The sequence below is a fragment of the Puma concolor genome, chromosome D4, assembly GCF_028749965.1.
Source record: "Puma concolor isolate L17-30 chromosome D4, mPumCon1.1.hap2, whole genome shotgun sequence".
NCBI classification, from domain to species: Eukaryota; Metazoa; Chordata; class Mammalia; order Carnivora; family Felidae; genus Puma; species Puma concolor.
In genome coordinates this window covers 58,266,749-58,287,249 of record NC_141679.1, presented here as the reverse complement: position 1 = coordinate 58,287,249, position 20,501 = coordinate 58,266,749, and the positions used below count along the sequence as shown (strand labels likewise).

Below are 20,501 nucleotides of genomic sequence, written 5' to 3'. Positions count from 1 at the left end.
GCAGACAAAACAATCAGTAAGAATTTAGATTCGAATAAAGTAACTGTGAAGCTTGATAAAATGGACATATATAGAAACACTGCCCTCAGCAGAGAAGACACATTCTTTTCAAGTACACAGATACTATTGATGAAAAATTGCCAGAAAGTAGGTCGTAAGGCAAATCTCAACAAATTTTAAAGGATGGGTATCCTACAGACCATATTCTTTGACTACAGTGAAATTAAATTAGAAATCAAGCTGAGATAAATTTTAAAAATTTAAGGTTTACCCAATGACCTCCATTTGTTTGGAAATTAAGAAATACACTCTATAATAATTATAATAAAAGAAATAATAGTGGAAATTACAAATTATTGAGAACAAGAGAGAAATAGCACATATCAAAATATGTAGAGTGAAATCAAAGGAGTATTTCTATTAGGAAAAATAAAGTCTGAAAGTTAACAAGCTTAAAAATTGAGAAGAAAGCCAAAGTGAGTAGAAGGAAGAAAAAAATAAAATTAGAGTGGATATAAATCAAATAGCAAATAGAGAAACAATAGGGAAAAATCAACAAAATCTAGAGTAAGTTTTTGAAAAAACTACAATCAACAAATCCTGAGCTAGACTAATAGAAAAAAGTGAAAAGACTCAAATAAATAGAATCAGAAATGAAAGAGGAGACACTACAACAAATGACAGAGAAATAAAAAAGAACATAAGGAATTACTATGAACAATTATACACCAACATATTGCATAATCTAGAAGAAATGGATAAATTCTTAGAAACCCATAACCTATGAAAACTGAACTGAAAAGAAATGAACAGACCAGGGGCGCCTGGGTGGCTCAGTCGGTTAAGCGTCCGACTTCGGCTCAGGTCATGATCTCATGGTCTGTGAGTTCGAGCCCCGCGTCGGGCTCTGTGCTGACAGCTCAGAGCCTGGAGCCTGTTTCAGATTCTGTGTCTCCCTCTCTCTCTGCCCCTCCCCTGTTCATGCTCTGTCTCTCTCTGTCTCAAAAATAAATAAACGTTAAAAAAAAAATTAAAAAAAAAAAAAGAAAGAAAGAAACAGATCAATAACAAATAAGGAGATTGAATCAGTAACCCGAAACCTCCCACCAAAGACACACTAGGACCAGATGGCTTCACCTGTGAATTCTACCAAACACCCAAAGAAAAATTAAAACCAAAAAAAGAAAAAGAAAAAAAAACACAGAACAAGAGAGAACACTTGCAACTCATTTTATGAGGCTAGCATCACCTTGATACCAAATGGAAACAAAGCTGCCACAAGGGAAAAAACAAAACAAAACAAAACTAATATCTAATATCTAACTAACAAGCTAATATCTAACTAATCTCTAACTATCTAACTAATATCTAAACTAACAAGCTAATATCTTTGATGAACATATGTGCAAAAATCCTCAGTAAAAATTTTAGAAAACTGAATTTAAAAACATATTAAGAGATTATATAGCACAACAAGTCAGATTTATTCCTGGAATGCAAGGATGGTTCGACATACAACAATCAATCAATGTAAGACACCACATCAACAAAATGAAGAACAAAAAACACATGAACATCTCAATTGATGCAGGAGAAGCATTTGACAAAATTCAACACTATTTAACTATAAAAACACTCAACAAAATGAAAATAGAAGGAAACTACTTCAACATAATAAAACTCATATATGAAAAACACACAGCAAACATCATACTCAAAGGTGAAAGACTGAAAGCTTTTCCTCTAACATCAGGAACAAAGCAAGGATGCCCCCCTTTCAACGTAGTACTGAAAGTTCTAGCCAGAGAAATTAGGAAAGAAAAAGAATAAAGGCAACCTAATTGGAAATAAATAAGTAAAGTTATCTCTATTTGAAGAAAATCTGATATTTAGAAAACTCTAAAGACTTCACAAAAAAAGCTGTTAATGCTAATAAATGAACTCAGCAACATAGCAAGATACTACATACAAAAGTCAACACACAAAAATCAGTTGCATTTTTATACATGAACAATGAACAATCTGAAAAATAAATAACAAAAATAAGTCCATGTACAATAGCATCATAAAGAATAAAAGACTTAGGAATTAACCAAAGAACTGAAAGACTTGTACAATAAAAAAATACAAATATTGCTGAAAGAAATTTAAACAGGCATAAATAAATAGAAACACTTCCCATGCTCCTGGATTGGAAGACTTACCATCCTTTAAATATCAAAACTACCCAAAGTGACTTACAGATTCAGTGCAATCCCTATGAAAATCCCGAGGACATGTTTTGCAGAAATAGAAAAACTCATCCTAAAATTCAATGGAATTTCAAAGGATACGGAGCAGCCAAAAACAATCTTGTAAAAGAAGAGCAAAACTGGAGGACTCACACTTCCTGATTCCAAAACTCACTACAAAGTTACAGCAATCAGAAGAGTGTGGCATTGGCAAAAGGAGGGGGGGGAGAGAGAGAGAGAGAGAGAGAGAGATCTATAAACCAATAGAATAAAATAGCCCAGAAATAAACTCCCACACATATGGTCAAATGATTATTGACAAGGGTGCCAAGACCATTCAATGGGGAAAGGACAGTCTTTGCAACAAATGGCACTGGAAAAACTGGGTATCCACATGAAAAGAATGAAGTTAAACCCTTACCTAAAGGGATCCCATACCCCCAAATTAACTCAACATGGATTAAAGACCTGAATGTAAGACCTGAAACAATAAAACTCTTAGAAGAAAGCACAAGACACAAGTCTTATAACATTAGATCTGGCAATGACTTCTTAGATATGACACCAAGGACATAGGTAACAAAAAAACATTAGACAAACCGGACCTAATGAAAAATTTTAAACTTTGTGTATCAAAAAATACTATCTAGGGGCGCCTGGGTGGCGCAGTCGGTTAAGCGTCCGACTTCAGCCAGGTCACGATCTCGCGGTCCGTGAGTTCGAGCCCCGCGTCGGGCTCTGGGCTGATGGCTCAAAGCCTGGAGCCTGTTTCCGATTCTGTGTCTCCCTCTCTCTCTGCCCCTCCCCCGTTCATGCTCTGTCTCTCTCTGTCCCAAAAATAAATAAACATTGAAAAAAAAAATACTATCTATAGAATATGAAGGCAACCTACAAAATAGGAGAAAATATTTGCAAATCATATATTTGATACGAGATTAATATCCAGAATCTATAGAGAACCTCTAAAACTTGACAACAACAAAAAAAAAACAATTTAATTCAACAGTGGGAATAAGATTTGTGTCAACATTTCTCCAAAATGATATATGAATGGTCAATAAGTACATGAAAAGATGCTCAATATCACTCATCATTATGGAAATGGAATTGAAAACCACAATAAGCTACTACCTCATGCCCATTACAATGGCTATTACTAAGAAAGAAAACAGAAATTAACAAGTTTTGGCAAGGATGTGGAGAAATTAGAACTCTTGCATGCTGTTGATGGGAAAGCAAAATAGTACAGCCACTGTAGAAAATAGTACGAAGCTTCCTCAAAAAAATTTTTTTAAGTAATTGCCATATCATCCAGCAATTCCACTTTGGGCATATACCCACAAAAACCAAAAGCAGGGTTAATATTAGCATAGCAGCATTGTTCACAGCAGCTAAAACATGGGAGCAACCCAAGTTTCCATCAACTGATGAATGGATAAGCAAAATGTATATATACATACAATGGACTATTTGTTAGCCTTAAAAAAGGAAGAGATTCTGCAATGTCTACAATAAGGATGAACCTTGAAGGCATTATGCTAATTGAAATAAGCCAGTCACAAAAAGACAAGTACCATATGATTCCACATAGTAGGCTCATCTTCTTATTTACAATTCCCTATTGCCTTGTCTATGAATTCAGTTTCCATTTACTACTCCAGGAATGATGATACAGGAGCTGAAGGAGTTACTGAGAGGATTTCAGCTGGGCTTGGTGGCTCCCCATTCCTCCTGGGACTTTTCTGTGAGTCTCTGGTTCAAGCATTGACAATTACTGACTCAGTTGGAAGGCAAGCATCTCTGATGCCCAACTACCTGAACCTGCCTGCTTGCTGCCAAGTTAGAGTCCCTAACCATTCATCCTGATGGTTGCCTCAGGCCCTTCCCCCTGCTCCTGGTAACTGTTGCCTCTGAGCTGAGAACCCCCAAAACCACTGTCCTTACTGTAGTAATCCCTTCCTTATTTTGTTTGGCTGTGGTTTCCTCTAACAATCCAATCTCATTTGCTTACCATTTTCAGCAATTCCTCGACATTTCTGGTCTGCTGGTAGCACTGTCTCTGATTTTTCAGTGCTGTTAAGAATTTATTTTCATTTAAACATGTAAAAGTTTTATCTTCTACAACTTTTGGGGAAGCCATCCATACAAGTGTTGAGTTTCCAAACTTGGCTGGTGCCAAGGATTCAAGATCTTACTTTCTGGACCAAAATTGATATATACTTCTCTGACTTGTAAGTTTATTGATATGAAAGGCATCCAGATTCATAAAAGTGAAGGTATATTTGAGGTTTTGGCCTCATTGAAAATGACATAAAGATAATTATAAAGCTTAGAGAAAGGACATATTAGTGAATAGACTGCTGGATTCTGAGAGAATAGATTCTTTTTTTTTTTAATTTTTTTTTAACGTTTATTTATTCTTGAGACAGAGAGAGAGACAGAGCATGAACGGGGGAGGGTCAGCGAGAGAGGGAGACACAGAATCGGAAGCAGGCTCCAGGCTCTGAGCCATCAGCCCAGAGCCCGACATGGGGCTCAAACTCACGGACGGCGAGATCGTGACCTGAGCTGAAGTCGGCCGCTTAACCGACTGAGCCACCCAGGCGCCCCGAGAATAGATTCTTTTAACGTTTATTTATTTTTGAGAGACAGAGCATGAGCTGGGGAAGGGCAGAGGGAGAGGGAGACACAGAATCCCAAGCAGGGCCCAGGCTCTGAGCTGTCAGTGCAGGGCCCCATTCAGGGCTTGAACTCACGAACAGTTAGATCACGACCTGAGCCGAAGTCAGAAGCTTAACAGACTGACCCACACAGGTGCCCTGAGAATAGATTCTTTTAATACACATTTGGTCTCTTCCCTCAGTTAGAAGCAAGTAGAGCCCAAGGTGACAGGGTGCACAGCCACATAACTGGGGCACACAGATTTTATGTCCACTGGATTCCTTGATCTGTCATCCTGCCACCAGTGATCTCCCTAGGCCTGAGCCTTGGAATTCAGGGCTTCATAGCTGTTCCAACCACGTCCTCCCAATTTCCCAAAGACCATAGAGATTGGCCTGATGTCCACCAGGTGGAGCCCAGAAGCTAGAGGCCATCAGATCACCCCCAAATCAATCTTGCATCTCTGACAAGATGACAAGAATAAAACACCAAGAGGCAGAAGGGTTTATCCCAGAAATATAAGAAGAGTTTGACCTTGGGAAAAAATATATATTGATGGAAATCACTTCATTAACATATTAGAAGGAGAAGAGCTCTAAGATCATGATGGATACAGTAAAAGATCTGGATTAATGGAGAAACAAACAATATTCCTGGATGAGAAAATTTGATTTTATAATGATGTCAATACTGCCTCCCAAATTAGTCAATGAATTAAAGGCAAAATCTCAGAAAAGATTTCATGAAATTTGTCAAGATGACTGCAAAATGTTTCTGGAAAAGGAAATGTGCTAGAATAACCAAGATACTATTGAAAAAGGCTAGTAAGAAGGAATTTGACCTAGAAGATATCAATATAGACTAGTAATCTACAGTAATTAAAACAGTATGGTAGGAGGACTGTAAGAGACAATAAAATTTATTTAAAACATAATACTATGTCTAGAAAGAGATCCATAAATATATGAAAAATTAGTATTGGTAAACAGTGTTGCAACAAATATAATGCTAGAAAAATGCATGTAATCTAATGAACAGAAAACACATCAGAGATAGAGATATCCTGGTTTGGGGAGGGAGGAATGGATTACCCAGGAACATGAGGAAACTGTGGGGATGACAGATAAATTCTGTCTTGATTGCGCTGATGGCTTCATGACTACACGCTTATGTTAAAATTCATCAGATTACATGATTTAAATATAAGCAGTTGTACATCACTTATCTTTAATAAGACTAGAACAAGAAAGCATGCTTTAAAGCCATATTTACATATGATTACAAAATTGATCTTTCTATGTAGATATGCGTATGTAAAGGACCAGAAAAATATGTAGATAGACACACATAAAATTAGAACACTGGCTACCTTTGGGGAGTCAGGGAGAGGGGGCATGAAGAAGGAGTATAACTTTTACAACATACATTTTTGTATTCTTTGGATCTTTTTATTTTTTTAAGCTTATTTATTTATTTTGAGAGAGACAGAGAGAGAACAAGTTGGGGAGGGGCAGAGAGAGTGGGAGAGACAGAATCCCAAGCAGGTTCTGTGCTGTCAGCATGGAGTCCGATATGGGGCTCAAACTCACAAATCATGAGATCTTGACCTGAGCTGAGATCAAGAGTCGGACGCTTAACTGACTGAGCCACCCAGGCGCCCCTCTTCATGGTTTTTTAAAAGAATGTTCTGGGGGTACCTGGGTGGCTCAGTCAGTTAAGTGTCCCACTTCGGCTCAGGTCATGATCTCACTGTTCATGAGTTCGAGCCCCATGATGGGCTCTGTACTGACAGCTCAGAGCCCGGAGCCTGCTTCCGATTCTGTGTCTCCCCCTCTCTCTGTCCTTCCCCCGCTTGTACTGCCTCTCTCAGTGTCTCAAAAAATGAATAAATGTTAAAAAAAAAAGTAAAATAATAAAATAAAAGAATGTTCTATATGTATAGCTTGTATAAATACATAAAAAGCTAATAAAGTCACTTGTATTTTAAAACAGTTAAATAAAAATCCAACAACAATAACAATAGTCAGCTCTGAAATAAAATGACCCTATTTGATAAGGAGGCCCTCCAGCCCACAGAGGCATGGACTCTGAGAACTAGAAGGAACCTCAAGGAGCAACCATCAAGATGCTTGTTTTGAGGTTGGAGAAGAGGAGCCAGGTGCAGTGAGAGGCACCCAGTCACTGCTTGACCTGGGCAGACCTGCTTTGCACTCAGGGAGATGCATTCAAGGGCAGACAAATCAGCATCACAGAGCAAACCCCGGACACTGAGCCAGCTCCTTCCTCTCTAGAGCAGTTTCCTTGTCTCTACAATGAGGGTGGGCCAGGATGGTAAATATGGACTCCTTGCTCTGATATTCTGTAATTCTGTTTGTCTCTTTTCATCTAGTTCCCTCCTCGTTACACTCTTTCCAGATTTTGCATTTTCTTGAGATCCTTATGACAGTTGAACCAGGACCTCTAACTCTCCTGGAAAGCACCCCCGCCTATCATTTGTGTACTCACCATTCATTAATGTTTAAATTTATTCGCGAGAACTCTTTATGTATTTATTTAACTGCTCATCCACTCACTCATTTACTCATTCTATAAACATGCTTGGGTCACACTGGCTGGGGACTGATCTGTGAGTGCAGATCCCAACCCTGAGTCACTTTCGCCAACTTTTTCACACCAATTAAGATTTCCAAATAGACTCTGTGTAATTGGGTCTTTGAGACATGATCCCTGAAGCACCCCAAAGTTTCTACACTGGGTACATTTCCCCTTCTCCCTCTAAATTGCCTTGGGGATTGCACAGTCCCTTGGCACATAGGGAGCTTTGATAGGTGCCTACTCCATTTGACCTGCCTGCTCCCTGGGAGGCTGTCGACCACGATCCGGGAGCCACCCGGGTCAGGGAGTCCCTGGGAGGCCGCAGTAAGCTACTGAGTGCCCTGTTCAGCCTTGAGCCCATCAGAATTTCCTAATTCCAACAAGTGTGATACTCTTCAGAGAACGTCACACTGAATTTTGAGTACTTTACCTAATTCCACCCAATTCTAAAAGCTCTACTTAATTCTATTGAGTTGCAAACACTTCACTGAATTTTGCAAAAGTCTAGGCATGTGTTCTTAGTTGGGAAAGCTGAGTCAGTGTGAAACCCCATGTCCTGCCCACCAGGGTTCCCTGTGTAAAGGAGGCTTGGGCCCACTTCTTTGAACTGTGTTCTCCTAGTTGCAGCCAAAGAAGGTTCCTGGTCTCTAAAGTATATTCCAGGGAACAAGGGACATGAATCTGAAAAAGCCTCAAGGTAAGTAAAAAAATGGAGATATGGGAGCAGGTGAAGGGGCCTTGGCTAGGAGTCAGGACCTCCAAGGAATTACTAGAACCTTGGCTTCCCCCTCCAACTCAGTGTGTGATGATGCTGGGCAAGCCCTTCTCTCTCTGGACCTCAGTCTCCCCATATGTAAAAAGGGGTTGGTCTACATGAGCTGTGAGACCCTTCCAGTTCTGCCAGGCTGTCCTCCAGATTAGGAACAGCTCATGTTTGTCACCCAGCTGTTCACTCCCAATTTGTCTTAGCCCCATGAAATCACATCAAGACAGGAAGAAGTTGATGGCTTCAACTTGGCCTTCAGAACCTGGGGGAGGAGATGCCACCCCTGTGGGCTGGCAGGGTAGGCAACAAGCGAGAAGTGAGTGAGAGAGGTGAGTGCCACCTTGAAAATGCCAGCAGGACTGTGCACAAAGGAGAGAGGGCTCAAGGTGACCCGGGAGAAACAAAGGAAGGCTCCCTGGTGGGGGTAGCATCTGAACTGGTTTTTAGGTAGCAGATGGCCAGGAGTAAGGCAGAGGCAGAAAGGACACTGTAGGCTCTGCAGACAAAGCTTCCTAGCCCTGCTTTGAGAACCAGAGTTCCATAGCATCCATACACATCCCTTCTTGGCCTCTCTTCCCAGAGGCCCTCATCCTCCAGCTAAAGAGGAGACAAAAGAGCAGGGAGAGACAGCAACTCAGCACACAGGCTGGAAAACAGACAAGACATTAGAGCTGGTTTGGTGACCATGTCCCTGCTCTGATGTTTCTCTGTCTTCCTGGTTCAGTCTAGACAAAGTTTGCTCCCTACCCCAAGGGCTATTCCTTCTATACTGACACGTCCAGGGTCCCAGCTTGGTCTCCATTCATCCTAGTAGTCCTGCTTGGTCCTCTGAAGCCCTGGCCACAAGTCCAAGGATCCGTACTACCAGGTGTGTGTGTGTGTGTGTGTGTGTGTGTGTGTGTGTGTGTGTGAGAGAGAGAGAGAGAGAGAGAGAGCCCATGAGAGAGTGCCTGCTACACATATGCATACACTCACGTGGATGACCATACAGGCACATACATGAGCCCATGTGTGGCATATACACGCACAGGCACATATGTGCATACGGGGGGGTCAAACAGTTGTTTGTACACACACATGGAGTTGGGGGCATATATGGGGACATTACGTGGGTGTATGTATATTGCAATAGAGAGCCAACAGCTGCTTATGTTTGTTAGTGACTTTAGGGGATAGATTATAGTATGTGGAGCCGTGCAAAGGAAGCTATGGCATGGCCCAACTACTGGGGCTTCGGGAAAGCACAGTGCCACCTCTATGCTGCCCACAGCCCTGGCACAGCGCCTGCTGCTATTGACACTCTGTTAAATAGAGGTGCCCCTCCATGAGCCCTGTCTCAGGTTTTCCCAGCCGAATCTTGGAGGGAGCTTGCGGATCACACTCCTCTACCCCACAATGTGTCTAGACACAGTCAAGAAAAGGCAAGACCTTCTATTTGAGGTCCCAAGACTAGGGCAGAGCCCTCCCTGCTGCAGAAGAGGCCCTTCGTTCCTGCAGTAGGACCCAGAGCCCTGGACCCTGTGTTTATTCTGTGTGAGAGGAAAGTGTCCACAGGGGCCACTCGCCTTGAACTTTGCTGGGTGGTGCAGGCCCAGTAATACCCAGAGACTCCATACTGGGAAGGATTTTTGCGACCCTTAGCATGGCTTAACAGAAAGAGAGAAAAAAAAAAGGAAGAAGTATGTCCATGGGAGAAGTAGGCTTCCTGTCACTAGAGGCCCGCAAACAGAAGCAGGATGAAGCTAGGCATGGGAATTGGAGATGATTTCTGCATAGAAATGGTTTGAATTTAGTGGCCCGGGAACATATTTGTTCCCCTAATGCCTAGCATGGTGACTGTAATAGGAGCTCAATCTCTCCTTCATTCTGGAATGGGTAAACACAGGAGGAGTAAAAGAAGGAAACTCTCATGCAAGTGAGGCACGGACAGGAACTGGTGCTCACTCTAGATCCGGGCTTGGACAGTGTGTCCCATGGGTTTATTGACATCTTGCAAGTGTCTGAAACACTAAGTATGTCCATGGGACATGTTGACTCATGCTCATTACCTGGTAAGAAGACTGAGGGGAGAATGTGGGAGAAAGATGTTCGTCCATTGTGATAAAAGAACAACCAACATTTGGTGCTTGACAGAAGCAAATCTCTGCCGTGAGCATGATGTCAGTGCCATGCATTTGGGAGGACTAGATTCTAGGCCCACCTTGCCAGAGGCTTACGATGTGACCTCAGCTTCCTACCGTGCAATGAGATCCAATGGATTCACCTCTCAGGGAGTTTTCCATGCAGATGCCTTAGGAATTCATGAAGTCAAAGCAGCTCTAGCTCAGGGCCAGAGACAATAGGAGGTTTGAGGCCAGGCCAACTAGTCCTTCAAATTTCAGCTCAAAAGCCTGTGATGAAGGCAGATTCTGAAGGTCAATCCACACACAGTAGCTGACAAACAGGCCCTGTGGAAGGACAGGTTGGATGAGCCAACTGATAAGCTCAGAGATCAGCAGCCCCTCCAATGTGAGGCACAATGTATACTTCATGCATGGAGACCAGAGCTAACCTGAAGACACAAATCAGATTTCTGCAGGCTGAGAAATAAGGGAAAAGGGCATTCCCAACAGTGGGAACAGTATAAAGCAGCTCAGAGTTTCCTTAAAGCCAAGAGGAACCTCAGGAACCATCTAAGAGCCCAGGGATTCTCAAGTGTGGCACTGTGGCCAGCAGAAGCAGCATCACCCAGACAAACTGAGTCAGAAACTCTGAGGATGGAACAACACAATCTGTATTTTAACAAACTTTCCAGGTGATTCTAGTACACATTCATTTGAAGACCTCTGATCCAGTATACTTTTTTCCCCAAACTATGTTAGTAGAATACTTATGTGCTGTAGATTAATGTAAAAAGAATGATACCCATGGTCAAATAAGTTTGGGAACTACATGCCCTGTACCACTTTTGGAAAGCCACAAATCACATTGGCATATAAGGCTCTGAGAAGTCCTGCAGTAAAGAACTTTATTTATTTTCAATTAATCTAGTGGTATCTCAAATTAATTTTTCAGATTGCCTACTAACATTTCCATTAACACTCTCTTAGGGAAATGCTGATCCAGATCAATGCTCACTTTTCACGTGGATGAATTGCGGCCTAGAGGTGTGCAAATTGTCCAAACTCGAGGACAGACTGTGCATAAAAGCTGGAAAAGGCCCAAGCAATATACTTCAACCCAAAAGATGTTCTCTTTTTTAATGTTTATTTTTGAGAGAGAGAGAGCACGAGCAGGGGAAGGGCAGAGAGAGAGAGGGAGACAGAGGATCTAAAGCAGGTTCTGCAATGAGAGCACAGAGCCCAACACAGGGCTTGAACTCATGGACTGTAAAGTCCTGACCTGAGCCAAAGTCGGATGCTCAACTGACTGAACCACCCAGGCACCCCAACCCAAAAGAGGTTCTGTGGGTTCTCCACCACTGTACACCCTCTTTCCCTCCATCCCAGCTGTGTGCCCCCCTGAGCACTGCAGTATGGAGCTGGTCAATAGGACAGAGATCTCTGAGTTCTTTCTGAAAGGATTTTCTGGCTACCCAGCCCTGGAGCACCTGCTTTTCCCTCTGTGCTCAGCCATGTACCTGGTGACCCTGCTGGGAAACACTGCCATCATGGCAGTGAGTGTCTTAGATGTCCGCCTGCACACACCCATGTACTTCTTCCTGGGCAACCTCTCCATCTTGGACATCTGCTACACGTCCACCTTTGTGCCTCTGATGCTGGTCCACCTCCTGTCAGCTCAGAAGACCATCTCCTTTATTGGCTGTGCAGTCCAGATGTGTCTGAGCCTGTCCGCAGGCTCCACAGAGTGTCTACTGCTCGCTATCATGGCCTACGATCGCTACCTGGCCATTTGCCGGCCACTCAGGTACCCCGTGCTCATGAGCCACCGGCTCTGCTTATTCCTGGCGGGAACCGCGTGGGGCCTCTGCCTCTTCAAGTCGGTGACTGAGACGGTCATTGCCATGAGGTTGCCCTTCTGTGGCCGCCAAGTGGTTAGTCACTTCAGCTGTGAGATCCTGGCAGTGCTGAAGCTGGCATGCGGCGACACGTCAGTCAGTGAAGTCTTCCTGCTGGTGGGCGCCATTCTGCTGCTGCCTGTACCCCTGGCATTCATCTGCCTGTCCTACATACTTATTCTGGCCACCATCCTGAGGGTGCCTTCAGCCGCTGGGCGCCGCAAAGCCTTCTCCACCTGCTCGGCACACCTGGCTGTGGTGATGCTTTTCTATGGCACCGTAATATTCATGTACATGAAACCCAAGAGCAAGAAGGCACGCGTCTCTGACGAGGTCTTCACGGTCCTCTATGCCGTGGTCACACCCATGCTGAACCCTGTCATCTACAGCTTGAGAAACACGGAAGTGAAGGAGGCTGCCAGGAAAGTGTGGGGTAGAAGTTGGACCTCCAAGTGAGGGACACCTGGGCTCTTTAGGGTAGTGGGTGAGGCCTCCTATAGGGAGGACAGGTGCGGTGCAGGGCTGTGTGGCTGGAATCTTCACCCCAGAAAGCCAGCATCGAGTCCCACTGGGGCCGCCACAGAAGGGCTCACAAAGCACCGCTTGGTTCCTACCCTGGCATGGCCTGGCCAGCTCTCGGCACCACCGCCTGCACCTCTACACTGGCTCCTGGCTGGCCTCAAGACTTCACTCTCAGTCTCCTTCCACTCTATCCTCCCTGGGGGATAGATAGAGGGGCCTCTAGATAGAGAGGCCTTTTTGAAAAGCACATGTGATCACACCCTCTCCTGACTGAAACCCAGTGGCTGCCCACTGCCCTCAGGACAAAGCATAACCTTCTCAGTGGGGCATTCAGGGCCCTCACAAGCCGGCCCTTCTAATCCTGACTAACCCCTGGGCTCCTGCCCCATATTCCCCCTCCTGACAGCCACACGTGCCAGCCAGGTTTGAGCCCCGGGATTGGCCAGCACTGCCCAGCTCTGTGCTCTTTTGGCTCTTCCCACGAGGCAGCACAACTCCACATGTAAAAGGATGGCCTGACTGTCAAGGGCCAGCTCGAATGCCACCTCCCCAAGAAGCTTTGCCCCTCCCTGAGCTCCTCCTGCTTTATTTTCAGTGTTACTATAAGAGCAGAAAAGGTAAGAATCCACTCTGGCCCCACAGCCCAGCCCTGCCCAACCCTAGCCTCCCATAGGTTTCTTAAATACATTCACGAACACATCAGTGTAGGGGTGATAGTGACAGAGCCTGGGGTCCTTCCTGAATCTGAGCGGAGCTAAGTTCAGAGATGACAGGCATGGTACCCAGGGAGGTGACAGTAGAGGAAGTAATGAGGCCCAGAATCCATGATTTCCAGACCCGTCTGGCCACCAGGGCACCCATCACCCTGAACAGCCAGGGCCTGTGTTCCTGATGTCTCTCTTGAGCATGAAAAGCAGCCTCTTCCATGCCTCCCAGCCCAGCATCCAGGCCTCACCTGGCTTTGGGGAGACTTGCTCTATCCTTCCTTACCTCATTGGAGGGATCCTGCCAGAGCTGCCCCTTCCTGGTGCTCAGCCTCTTCTCAGCTTTCCTTTCTGAGAACTCAGTGAGCACACAGCAGAAATGGATGCAGAGTCACAGGGCATCTCCCTTCCCTGCCCCCCTCTGGCCTCAGTGGTACTGTCTGTGTGATGGGGAAGCTAGCCTTGGCCTCCAGGAAGCAGTCCAGCTCTCCTGCCTGCCCCCCCGCTGCAGGAAAGTGGAATCCTTGCTTGAGCCCTCTGTTCCCCTCCAGTCCCTCTTTCTGCTTCCCATGTCGGTCAGAACAGAGGCACGGAGGAAAGAAGCACAGCCTGCTCGCTGAAGCTCAGCCCTTTCTGACCAGGCCAGAGTGAAGGCTGCCCACAAAGATGCCCAGCTTTGATGCCAGGACAAGAATCTGGATGTTATCAGGTGGGCATTGGGGGTGTTAAAATCACATTTACTTTTAGATTAGTGATTAGATATCATTTTCACCAATGAAATTAGTGAAGAACTTTTTTACTGTCCGTTGGTAATGAAGGTGCAGTGAAGAAGTAATGTCATCCACTGCTGGTGAGGGTGGGAATAAGTTAATATAAATTCCTGGCAAAATCAGCCAGAAGTATGGGGGCGCCTGGGTGGCTCAGTCGGTTGAGCATCCAACTTTGGCTCAGATCATGATCTCATGGTTTGTGAGTTCGAGCCCCGCGTCGGGCTCTGTGCTGACAGCTGGCAGCCTGGAACCTGCTTCAGATTCTGTGTCTCCCTCTCTCTCTACCCCTCCCCTGCTCGCGCTGTCTCTGTCTCTCAAAAATAAATAAATGTAAAAAAAAATCAATCAGAAGTATGAATCAAAAGACTTAAAAATTGCTGGACTCTGTGGCCTAACACGTCTACTTGTAGGAATTAGTCTAATATGATCATTAGAGGTGCAAAGATCTATGAATAAGGATATATATATACGGACATTAATCACAGCATTATTTATAGTAACAGGAAGTTGTAAGAATCTTAACATCTAATCATAGAAGAATGTCCAAATAAATCTTGGTGGTGTCCAATAATAGAATATGATGCAGCCTTCAAAAAATTCTTATTTTCTGAAGAATATTTGATAATGGAAAATGCTCCCAATGTAGTTAAATAGAAAAAAGCAGAATTCACAACTTTGTATTCACTGCGATCCCAATATTATTTGTTTAAGTATTTTTGTTATGGATTTATGAATAAGTATATATGCAAAAAATTCTGGGAAACTATGACAAAATATTAAGAGTTTCCACTGGGTGGTGGGGTTAGATAGGATTGATAGGTTAGATGAGGATTGTTTCTTTATTTAACTAATTCCAATATTTCCAATATTTATAACATGAACGTGACTTAGAACTTAAAAATAAGGTGATTCATTTTTAAGAAATGGACGATCTCCTGGCTCCAGAGTAGAGCACAGATGAGAAGGCCTCCAGCCTGAGGGGCGTGCAGTGAGGAAGCTGTTGCCATAATCCATAAGCCAGGCTCTCATGAGGCCTGACCAGGCGGGCAACCAAGCAGAGAGAGGGCAGCTGGGAAATATTTGGGATCTACAGATGACTACAGAGGTGGACGAGAGAGAGAATGGCTTTGTGGGTTGAAGCTTGGGTTTCAGGCTTATTTGGGTGGATAGCGCTGCTGCCCCTTGAGACAGAGATGGAGAAAATGAGAGCAGTGAGGGAATGGTGTTGGGTTCCAGGTGTCCGTGGGCAGCAAGAGGGCACTGGTCCATGACCATGTAGAAAACAAATAGTACCAATCTTCGAATGTTTTACTTTGACCTGTGATCTTGATAAAAATCCCAAAGGACAAGACATAGTATCACGGGAAAATCTGTAGCTGCCACTGTTTTAGTGAAGGCTGTGTTGTAGTTCCTTAACTGCGACAAGTTGTTATTCTTTATTATGAAGGAAAGGGAGGGGCACCTGGGTGGCTCAGTCGGTTAAGAGTCCAACTCTTGGTTTTGTCTCAGGTCATGATCTCACAGTTCATGAGTTCGAGCCCCACATCGGGCTCTATGCCGACAGTGTAGAGCCTGCTTGGGATTCTCTTTCCCCTCTCTCTCTGCCCCTCCCCTGCATTCTCTCTCTCCCTCTCTCTCTCTCTCTCTCTCTCTCTTTCTCAAAAGAAATACACTTAAAAAATTTTAAGTGAAGGAAATGGAAAGGAAAGGAAACATAAGGAGATAGGAAGGGAAGAGAAGGGCAAGGAAACCTATAGAGACCCGTGATTAAATCCCTGACTTAATCTCCCTCACAAGTGCTCAGGGCCTCATACTCTAGACAGCGATTCACTTTGCTAAACTTTCACGAGTCCCCATCCTCACAATATTCCTGAATGAAGATGCCCCTTTTCACGGACCAAGACACGCAGGCCTGCGGCAGGGGGCCACAAACTCCAGTCCTCAGATCCAAGGGGCAAGACAGCAATGAGACTCAGTCAGAATCTGTCCCGTGTCTCTCCTGTGCCCACCTCACTGCAACCAGGCCCTCCTGGGAAAGCACAAGAATCCTGGGGTGTCCAAGCCCCACAGCTCCCAAGCCCTCAAACTTGTGTGGTTCCAGAGTTTGAACTTTAAATTGGGCAGGGACTGAGAGGTCCTCCGGGGCCCAGAGCAGGAGAGCTGTGTGGCAGGGGACCAAGAGCTGGTCCTGGAGGCCTTGGCCCTGGCCCATCCCAGAACTGTGTGTCTGCTTGTAACGAGCTCAGCACTTGCCAGCTCTGTCTCCCAAGCCTCGGGTCAGAACACCTGGCAGCCTGCTCCAGCTACCTGCAGGTGCTAATGTCACTGGGCAGTAGGTGTGAGGTAAGGACAATCGATCTAGCATGTGGGCTGTTCTCATGAAACCTTTTTTCAGTGTATGAAAACTGGAATATTTGCTTGTGAAAGAGGACATAATGATACTAGCAATATTGGCTACCACTTACTGATTGCTTATCATGTGCCAGGCTCTGTGCTAAGAGCTCTGCATGCCTTGTCTCGCTGGATCCTCAAAACTACCCCACAAGGGAACACTATTCTTATCTCCACTTTACAGGTGAGGAAGGTGAGGCTCGGAAAACTGTGAGCAAGTGGCAGGTCTGGGACTTGGGCCCTGGTTGGTCTGACTCCAAAGCCCACACTCACCTGCTCTGCCATCCAGCGAGGAAGTAGTGAAGCAGGAATCCTAGATCCAGTCATGTCAGGGAACTTGTAACGGAAGCTTTGGTCGTCTTATTCCCATCACCTTTCTTTTAAAATAATTTGTGAAGCCTAAAATAAAATATCAAATGGTTCAAACTAGTCGCCAGTCAATGAAATTGACACAATATTTACCTTGCAAAGTAACCCTGGGTCTGTCAGACCTCAGGGTTGGAAGTTGCTAGACAGAATGAGGAAATGTTTCAGGGGTTACAGAGTACTAGAAGTCACCTAATTGAGTGCTTCCATTCACAGAAGGAGAAATTTGACCAAGGTCATACAGCAGAACCAGAACAAAGGCAACAATCGCTCCTGTCCCAGGGCTCCCAGTCCTAGCTTATGGCATCACCTTGACTCTCAGGAGGTCTAAATCTAGGGCGTGGAATTAGACAATTATTCTCAGACACTCGGTTTGCTATCTCTGTGTGAACCTGATTTTCCAGAACATGACAGAGTGTGAGACATTGGCAGATAGATGCCAGAGTGGTATTCTGAGTGTACTGTGAGATAATATCGTACCTAAATACTCAGCAATATTTCAGGTTCTCCTCCTCCCAGCATGTGGTAGGATTACACAGGGCCAGTGAAGTGTGGGCAGATGTGACACTTCTGGGGCGGAGCATGTAACTGCTGGTGTGAATGCCCTAGTGTGTCCTTCCCCAGCCATCACAACCTGTGATGTCCAGATGGTGGAGCCTCCATCAGCCAGGATCTCTGAGGAAGACAACATGGAACAGAACCCCCTAAAGACCTACAAAGGACATGTAGCATGAGAAAGAAGTAAACCTTTGTCATGGTAAGCCACTAAGATTATGTGTTACTGCAGCAAAACCTAGCTCATCTTAACTGATGCACCCAGGGAACAGCAGCCGTTCTCTGGTGTCCCATCTTGTGGCCATGGAGCAGAGTCAAAGCTGTCGGTTACCTGGACACATGGCATTTTCTAGATACAGACCTATTTCTTTGGGGCCATAAGTCTGTCACCCAATGAGCTGGTTCTAATTTCCATGAATGTATTATGATCAGACTCCTAAATTGTGAGGAAACCCACTGCTCTCTGACTTAGCTCTTCAGAAAGACAGGGAGAAGACTGGCACCCCCAAAGTTCTTCTCCCAGCAATCACAACAGTCGCTCCTCTGTTGCTGTGTGTGTGTTGGTGGGGGAGGTGATCTCAAAGTGAGACATCCGGGACGAGGGTTTGGAGCAGCGGAATAGCACCAGATCTCAAATGGCAATCATCAACACTGCCTGGGTGTAGGCACCGAGGGTAACAATGATGAATCAGACATGACCCTTTGATTAAAATAGCTCACAGTCACTTGAGAGAGGGACAACACACTACAATGCAGGGCAGAACGCAATTAACCTGTGCTTATGGCAGTAAGCATCATGTTGTTGGGATGGTCAGTTCTAGGAAGGCATCTGAGTGGGCTGTGCAGAGGAGGGGTGTGAGAGCAGAGCCTTGAAGGATGAGTGGAAGAGAAAGGCCTCTCCAGACTGAAGAAAGAGTATGAAGAGGGATGAGATAGGAGTGTGTGGGGTTTGTCCATTAATGGGGAGTGGTCTGGTGAGGCTGGAGCAGGTGTGTGTGTAGGGGAGATGGGGCAAGCGGGCAGGCCACAATCTGTTTTCAAAAGCCCTCAAATGCCTCTGCCATTCCCACTTGGTCTTTTTGTTAGAGATGAGGGTGAGGAAGAGAAATGTGGGGACAGGTGGTTTCCCACCTTTCACCTACTTGGGAACCCCCCCCCCACCATGCGTACACACACACACACACACACCCGTGTCAGGTATCAGAATTTGAGGTTAACATAGCTCAATTTGTAAAAACACACCGAGTACAGACCAAGCCCTTATTCTTGCATCTGAAACGTTGTGGGTATAATCCATGAAGTGATAACCTAGAAAAGGTGCTTCCTTTTAACTTCTTTACAGATTTCATGTTTTACTTTGTCTTTACATCCTAGACTCAAAGAGAATCTCAGAGGTTTCTAAAGCCCAGAGAGAGGAAGGGACATGCCCAAGGTCACCTAGCGTGAGGGAATGAGCGTAAAGTATTAGGACGGAAGCCACACCAGCCTCTGCTGTATTCTCAGCTCCTAGCACAGGGCCTGGCATATAGTAACTGCTCCACAGTTATCTGTTAAATGAGTGAATGAATGAGCCACCATCATACTCAGGCAATTCTGTATCTTTTTGCCAAACCTCAGCAAGAGAAACCCTGCCCTTAATTGCTCATGTGGATAAGATGTAAGGTCCAGCGCTGACCCAGATTAATCAGCTGCCTCTGTATCTCCAGAAACACCCTTAACAGTCACCCTAATTCAGGCCAGAGAAGGGAACAGTGGCACCAGCTCTGGGGATGCCAGGGGTCATGACAGACGCTGGAACCCTTGTCAGGAGGTGGCGAGCACAGATCCAGCAGGTGCTCTGTGACTGAAGATGCAGCCTTTGATCTGGATCCTCATACAACATGTAGCACTAGACAGCACACTAGCACCTTTGTGGGTCTGCCTCATCTGAGCTACACAGCACCTCCATTTTTCAGAGGGATTCTGAGTCTCAGATAAGCCATGTGACTTGGTCAATCTCACGCAGCTAATTAGTGCTGAGTGACGCTGGGGTGCAAAGCTAGGTTTTTTGAATCATGCATTGAATATCTGTTGAGTGACTGCTCTTGGCATCACTCACTGTAGGAGGTGTGTGAAGGAAGGAAATGGGGTCCTGCTCTCTAGTAGAGGGGATGGGTGCACAGCACACTGTAGAACAGAGGGACAACCAAAGGTGGAGGGAACACAAGAAGGGAGCATGTAACCCCTCATGGAGCAGGGAGAAGAGAGACAGAGAGAATGAACAGGGCTCTGAAGGATGAGCAGGAAGCCCCCACTGGGGAAGGGAGGGAGGACCTGCCTCTAAAAGGGAATGCCTGGATGGCTGTCAATTAAGCATCTGATTCTTGATCTCAGCTCAGGTCTTGATCTCAGGGTTGTGAGTTCATGCCCCGTGTTGGGCCCCACACTGGGCATGAAGCCTACTTAAAAATAAATAAATATTAAAAAATAAAATAAAAGGAAACTTCTTGGGCAAGATGTAGCACTGGGAAAAGACAAGATTCATTCAGCAGAGGATGAGCCCGTCAGCTCCTACAAATGCTAGATGCAATGAGGAAGAGGAATGAGGGGAAAAAATCCAGCCCTGACAGACAAACGGAACTCCAGTGCTGTCACAGGACAATGGCCTCACAGTCAATCCAGGAGTGAGGTGACTATATCTTCTTTATGTTAAATGTCACACTCAGCTCCTGTTTCTGCTTTTAACCAGGGGTTACCTGGGCCATAAGACAGCCTTCCTGCCTAACAAGACTGCTGTACCTTAGGGACATTAGGGCTCCCTCCTGACACTGGCATTTCCCAAGGAGGCAATGAGACCAGCTCAGAAGAGCAACAAAAGCCACCTGAGAGAGAACTGCCACCTCTGCCTACCCCTCCCTTTTAAAACTAGTCACTGAATGACAACACCCCTGCCAGATTAGAGCC

The 20,501-nt window shown here is 45.1% G+C and overlaps 2 protein-coding genes across 8 annotated transcripts in view; one reads left to right on the top strand and one right to left on the bottom strand.

Moving 5' to 3' along the window:
* Positions 1-20,501, bottom strand: part of TMEM8B (transmembrane protein 8B) — a 69,298-nt gene that overhangs the window by 17,808 nt on the left and 30,989 nt on the right. The window contains exons 13-14 of one of the 7 annotated variants that reach the window (XR_015242819.1): positions 16,911-17,036; positions 9,960-10,700 (exon numbers count right to left, since the gene is read on the bottom strand). Coding sequence is in view for 2 of the 7 variants with exons in the window: in XM_086683475.1 (XP_086539601.1) it covers positions 18,327-18,462 (136 nt within the window). In the remaining 5 variants the exon portion in view is untranslated. Of the gene's footprint in view, positions 1-9,959; positions 10,701-16,910; positions 17,037-18,311; positions 18,463-20,501 lie in introns of those variants that run through there. The other 6 variants (XR_015242822.1, XR_015242821.1, XR_015242820.1 and 3 more) reach the window with 6 other exon arrangements.
* Positions 11,759-12,785, top strand: LOC112848776 (olfactory receptor 13J1). Its single transcript, XM_025912582.2, has one exon. It carries the CDS (start codon positions 11,768-11,770, stop codon positions 12,704-12,706), a length of 939 nt encoding a protein of 312 aa, XP_025768367.2. The 5' UTR covers positions 11,759-11,767; the 3' UTR covers positions 12,707-12,785.

Bases quoted from the DNA above. Each gene is read 5' to 3' on its own strand.
- LOC112848776 (XM_025912582.2), top strand. From the start codon at position 11,768: ATGGAGCTGGTCAATAGGACAGAGATCTCTGAGTTCTTTCTGAAAGGA.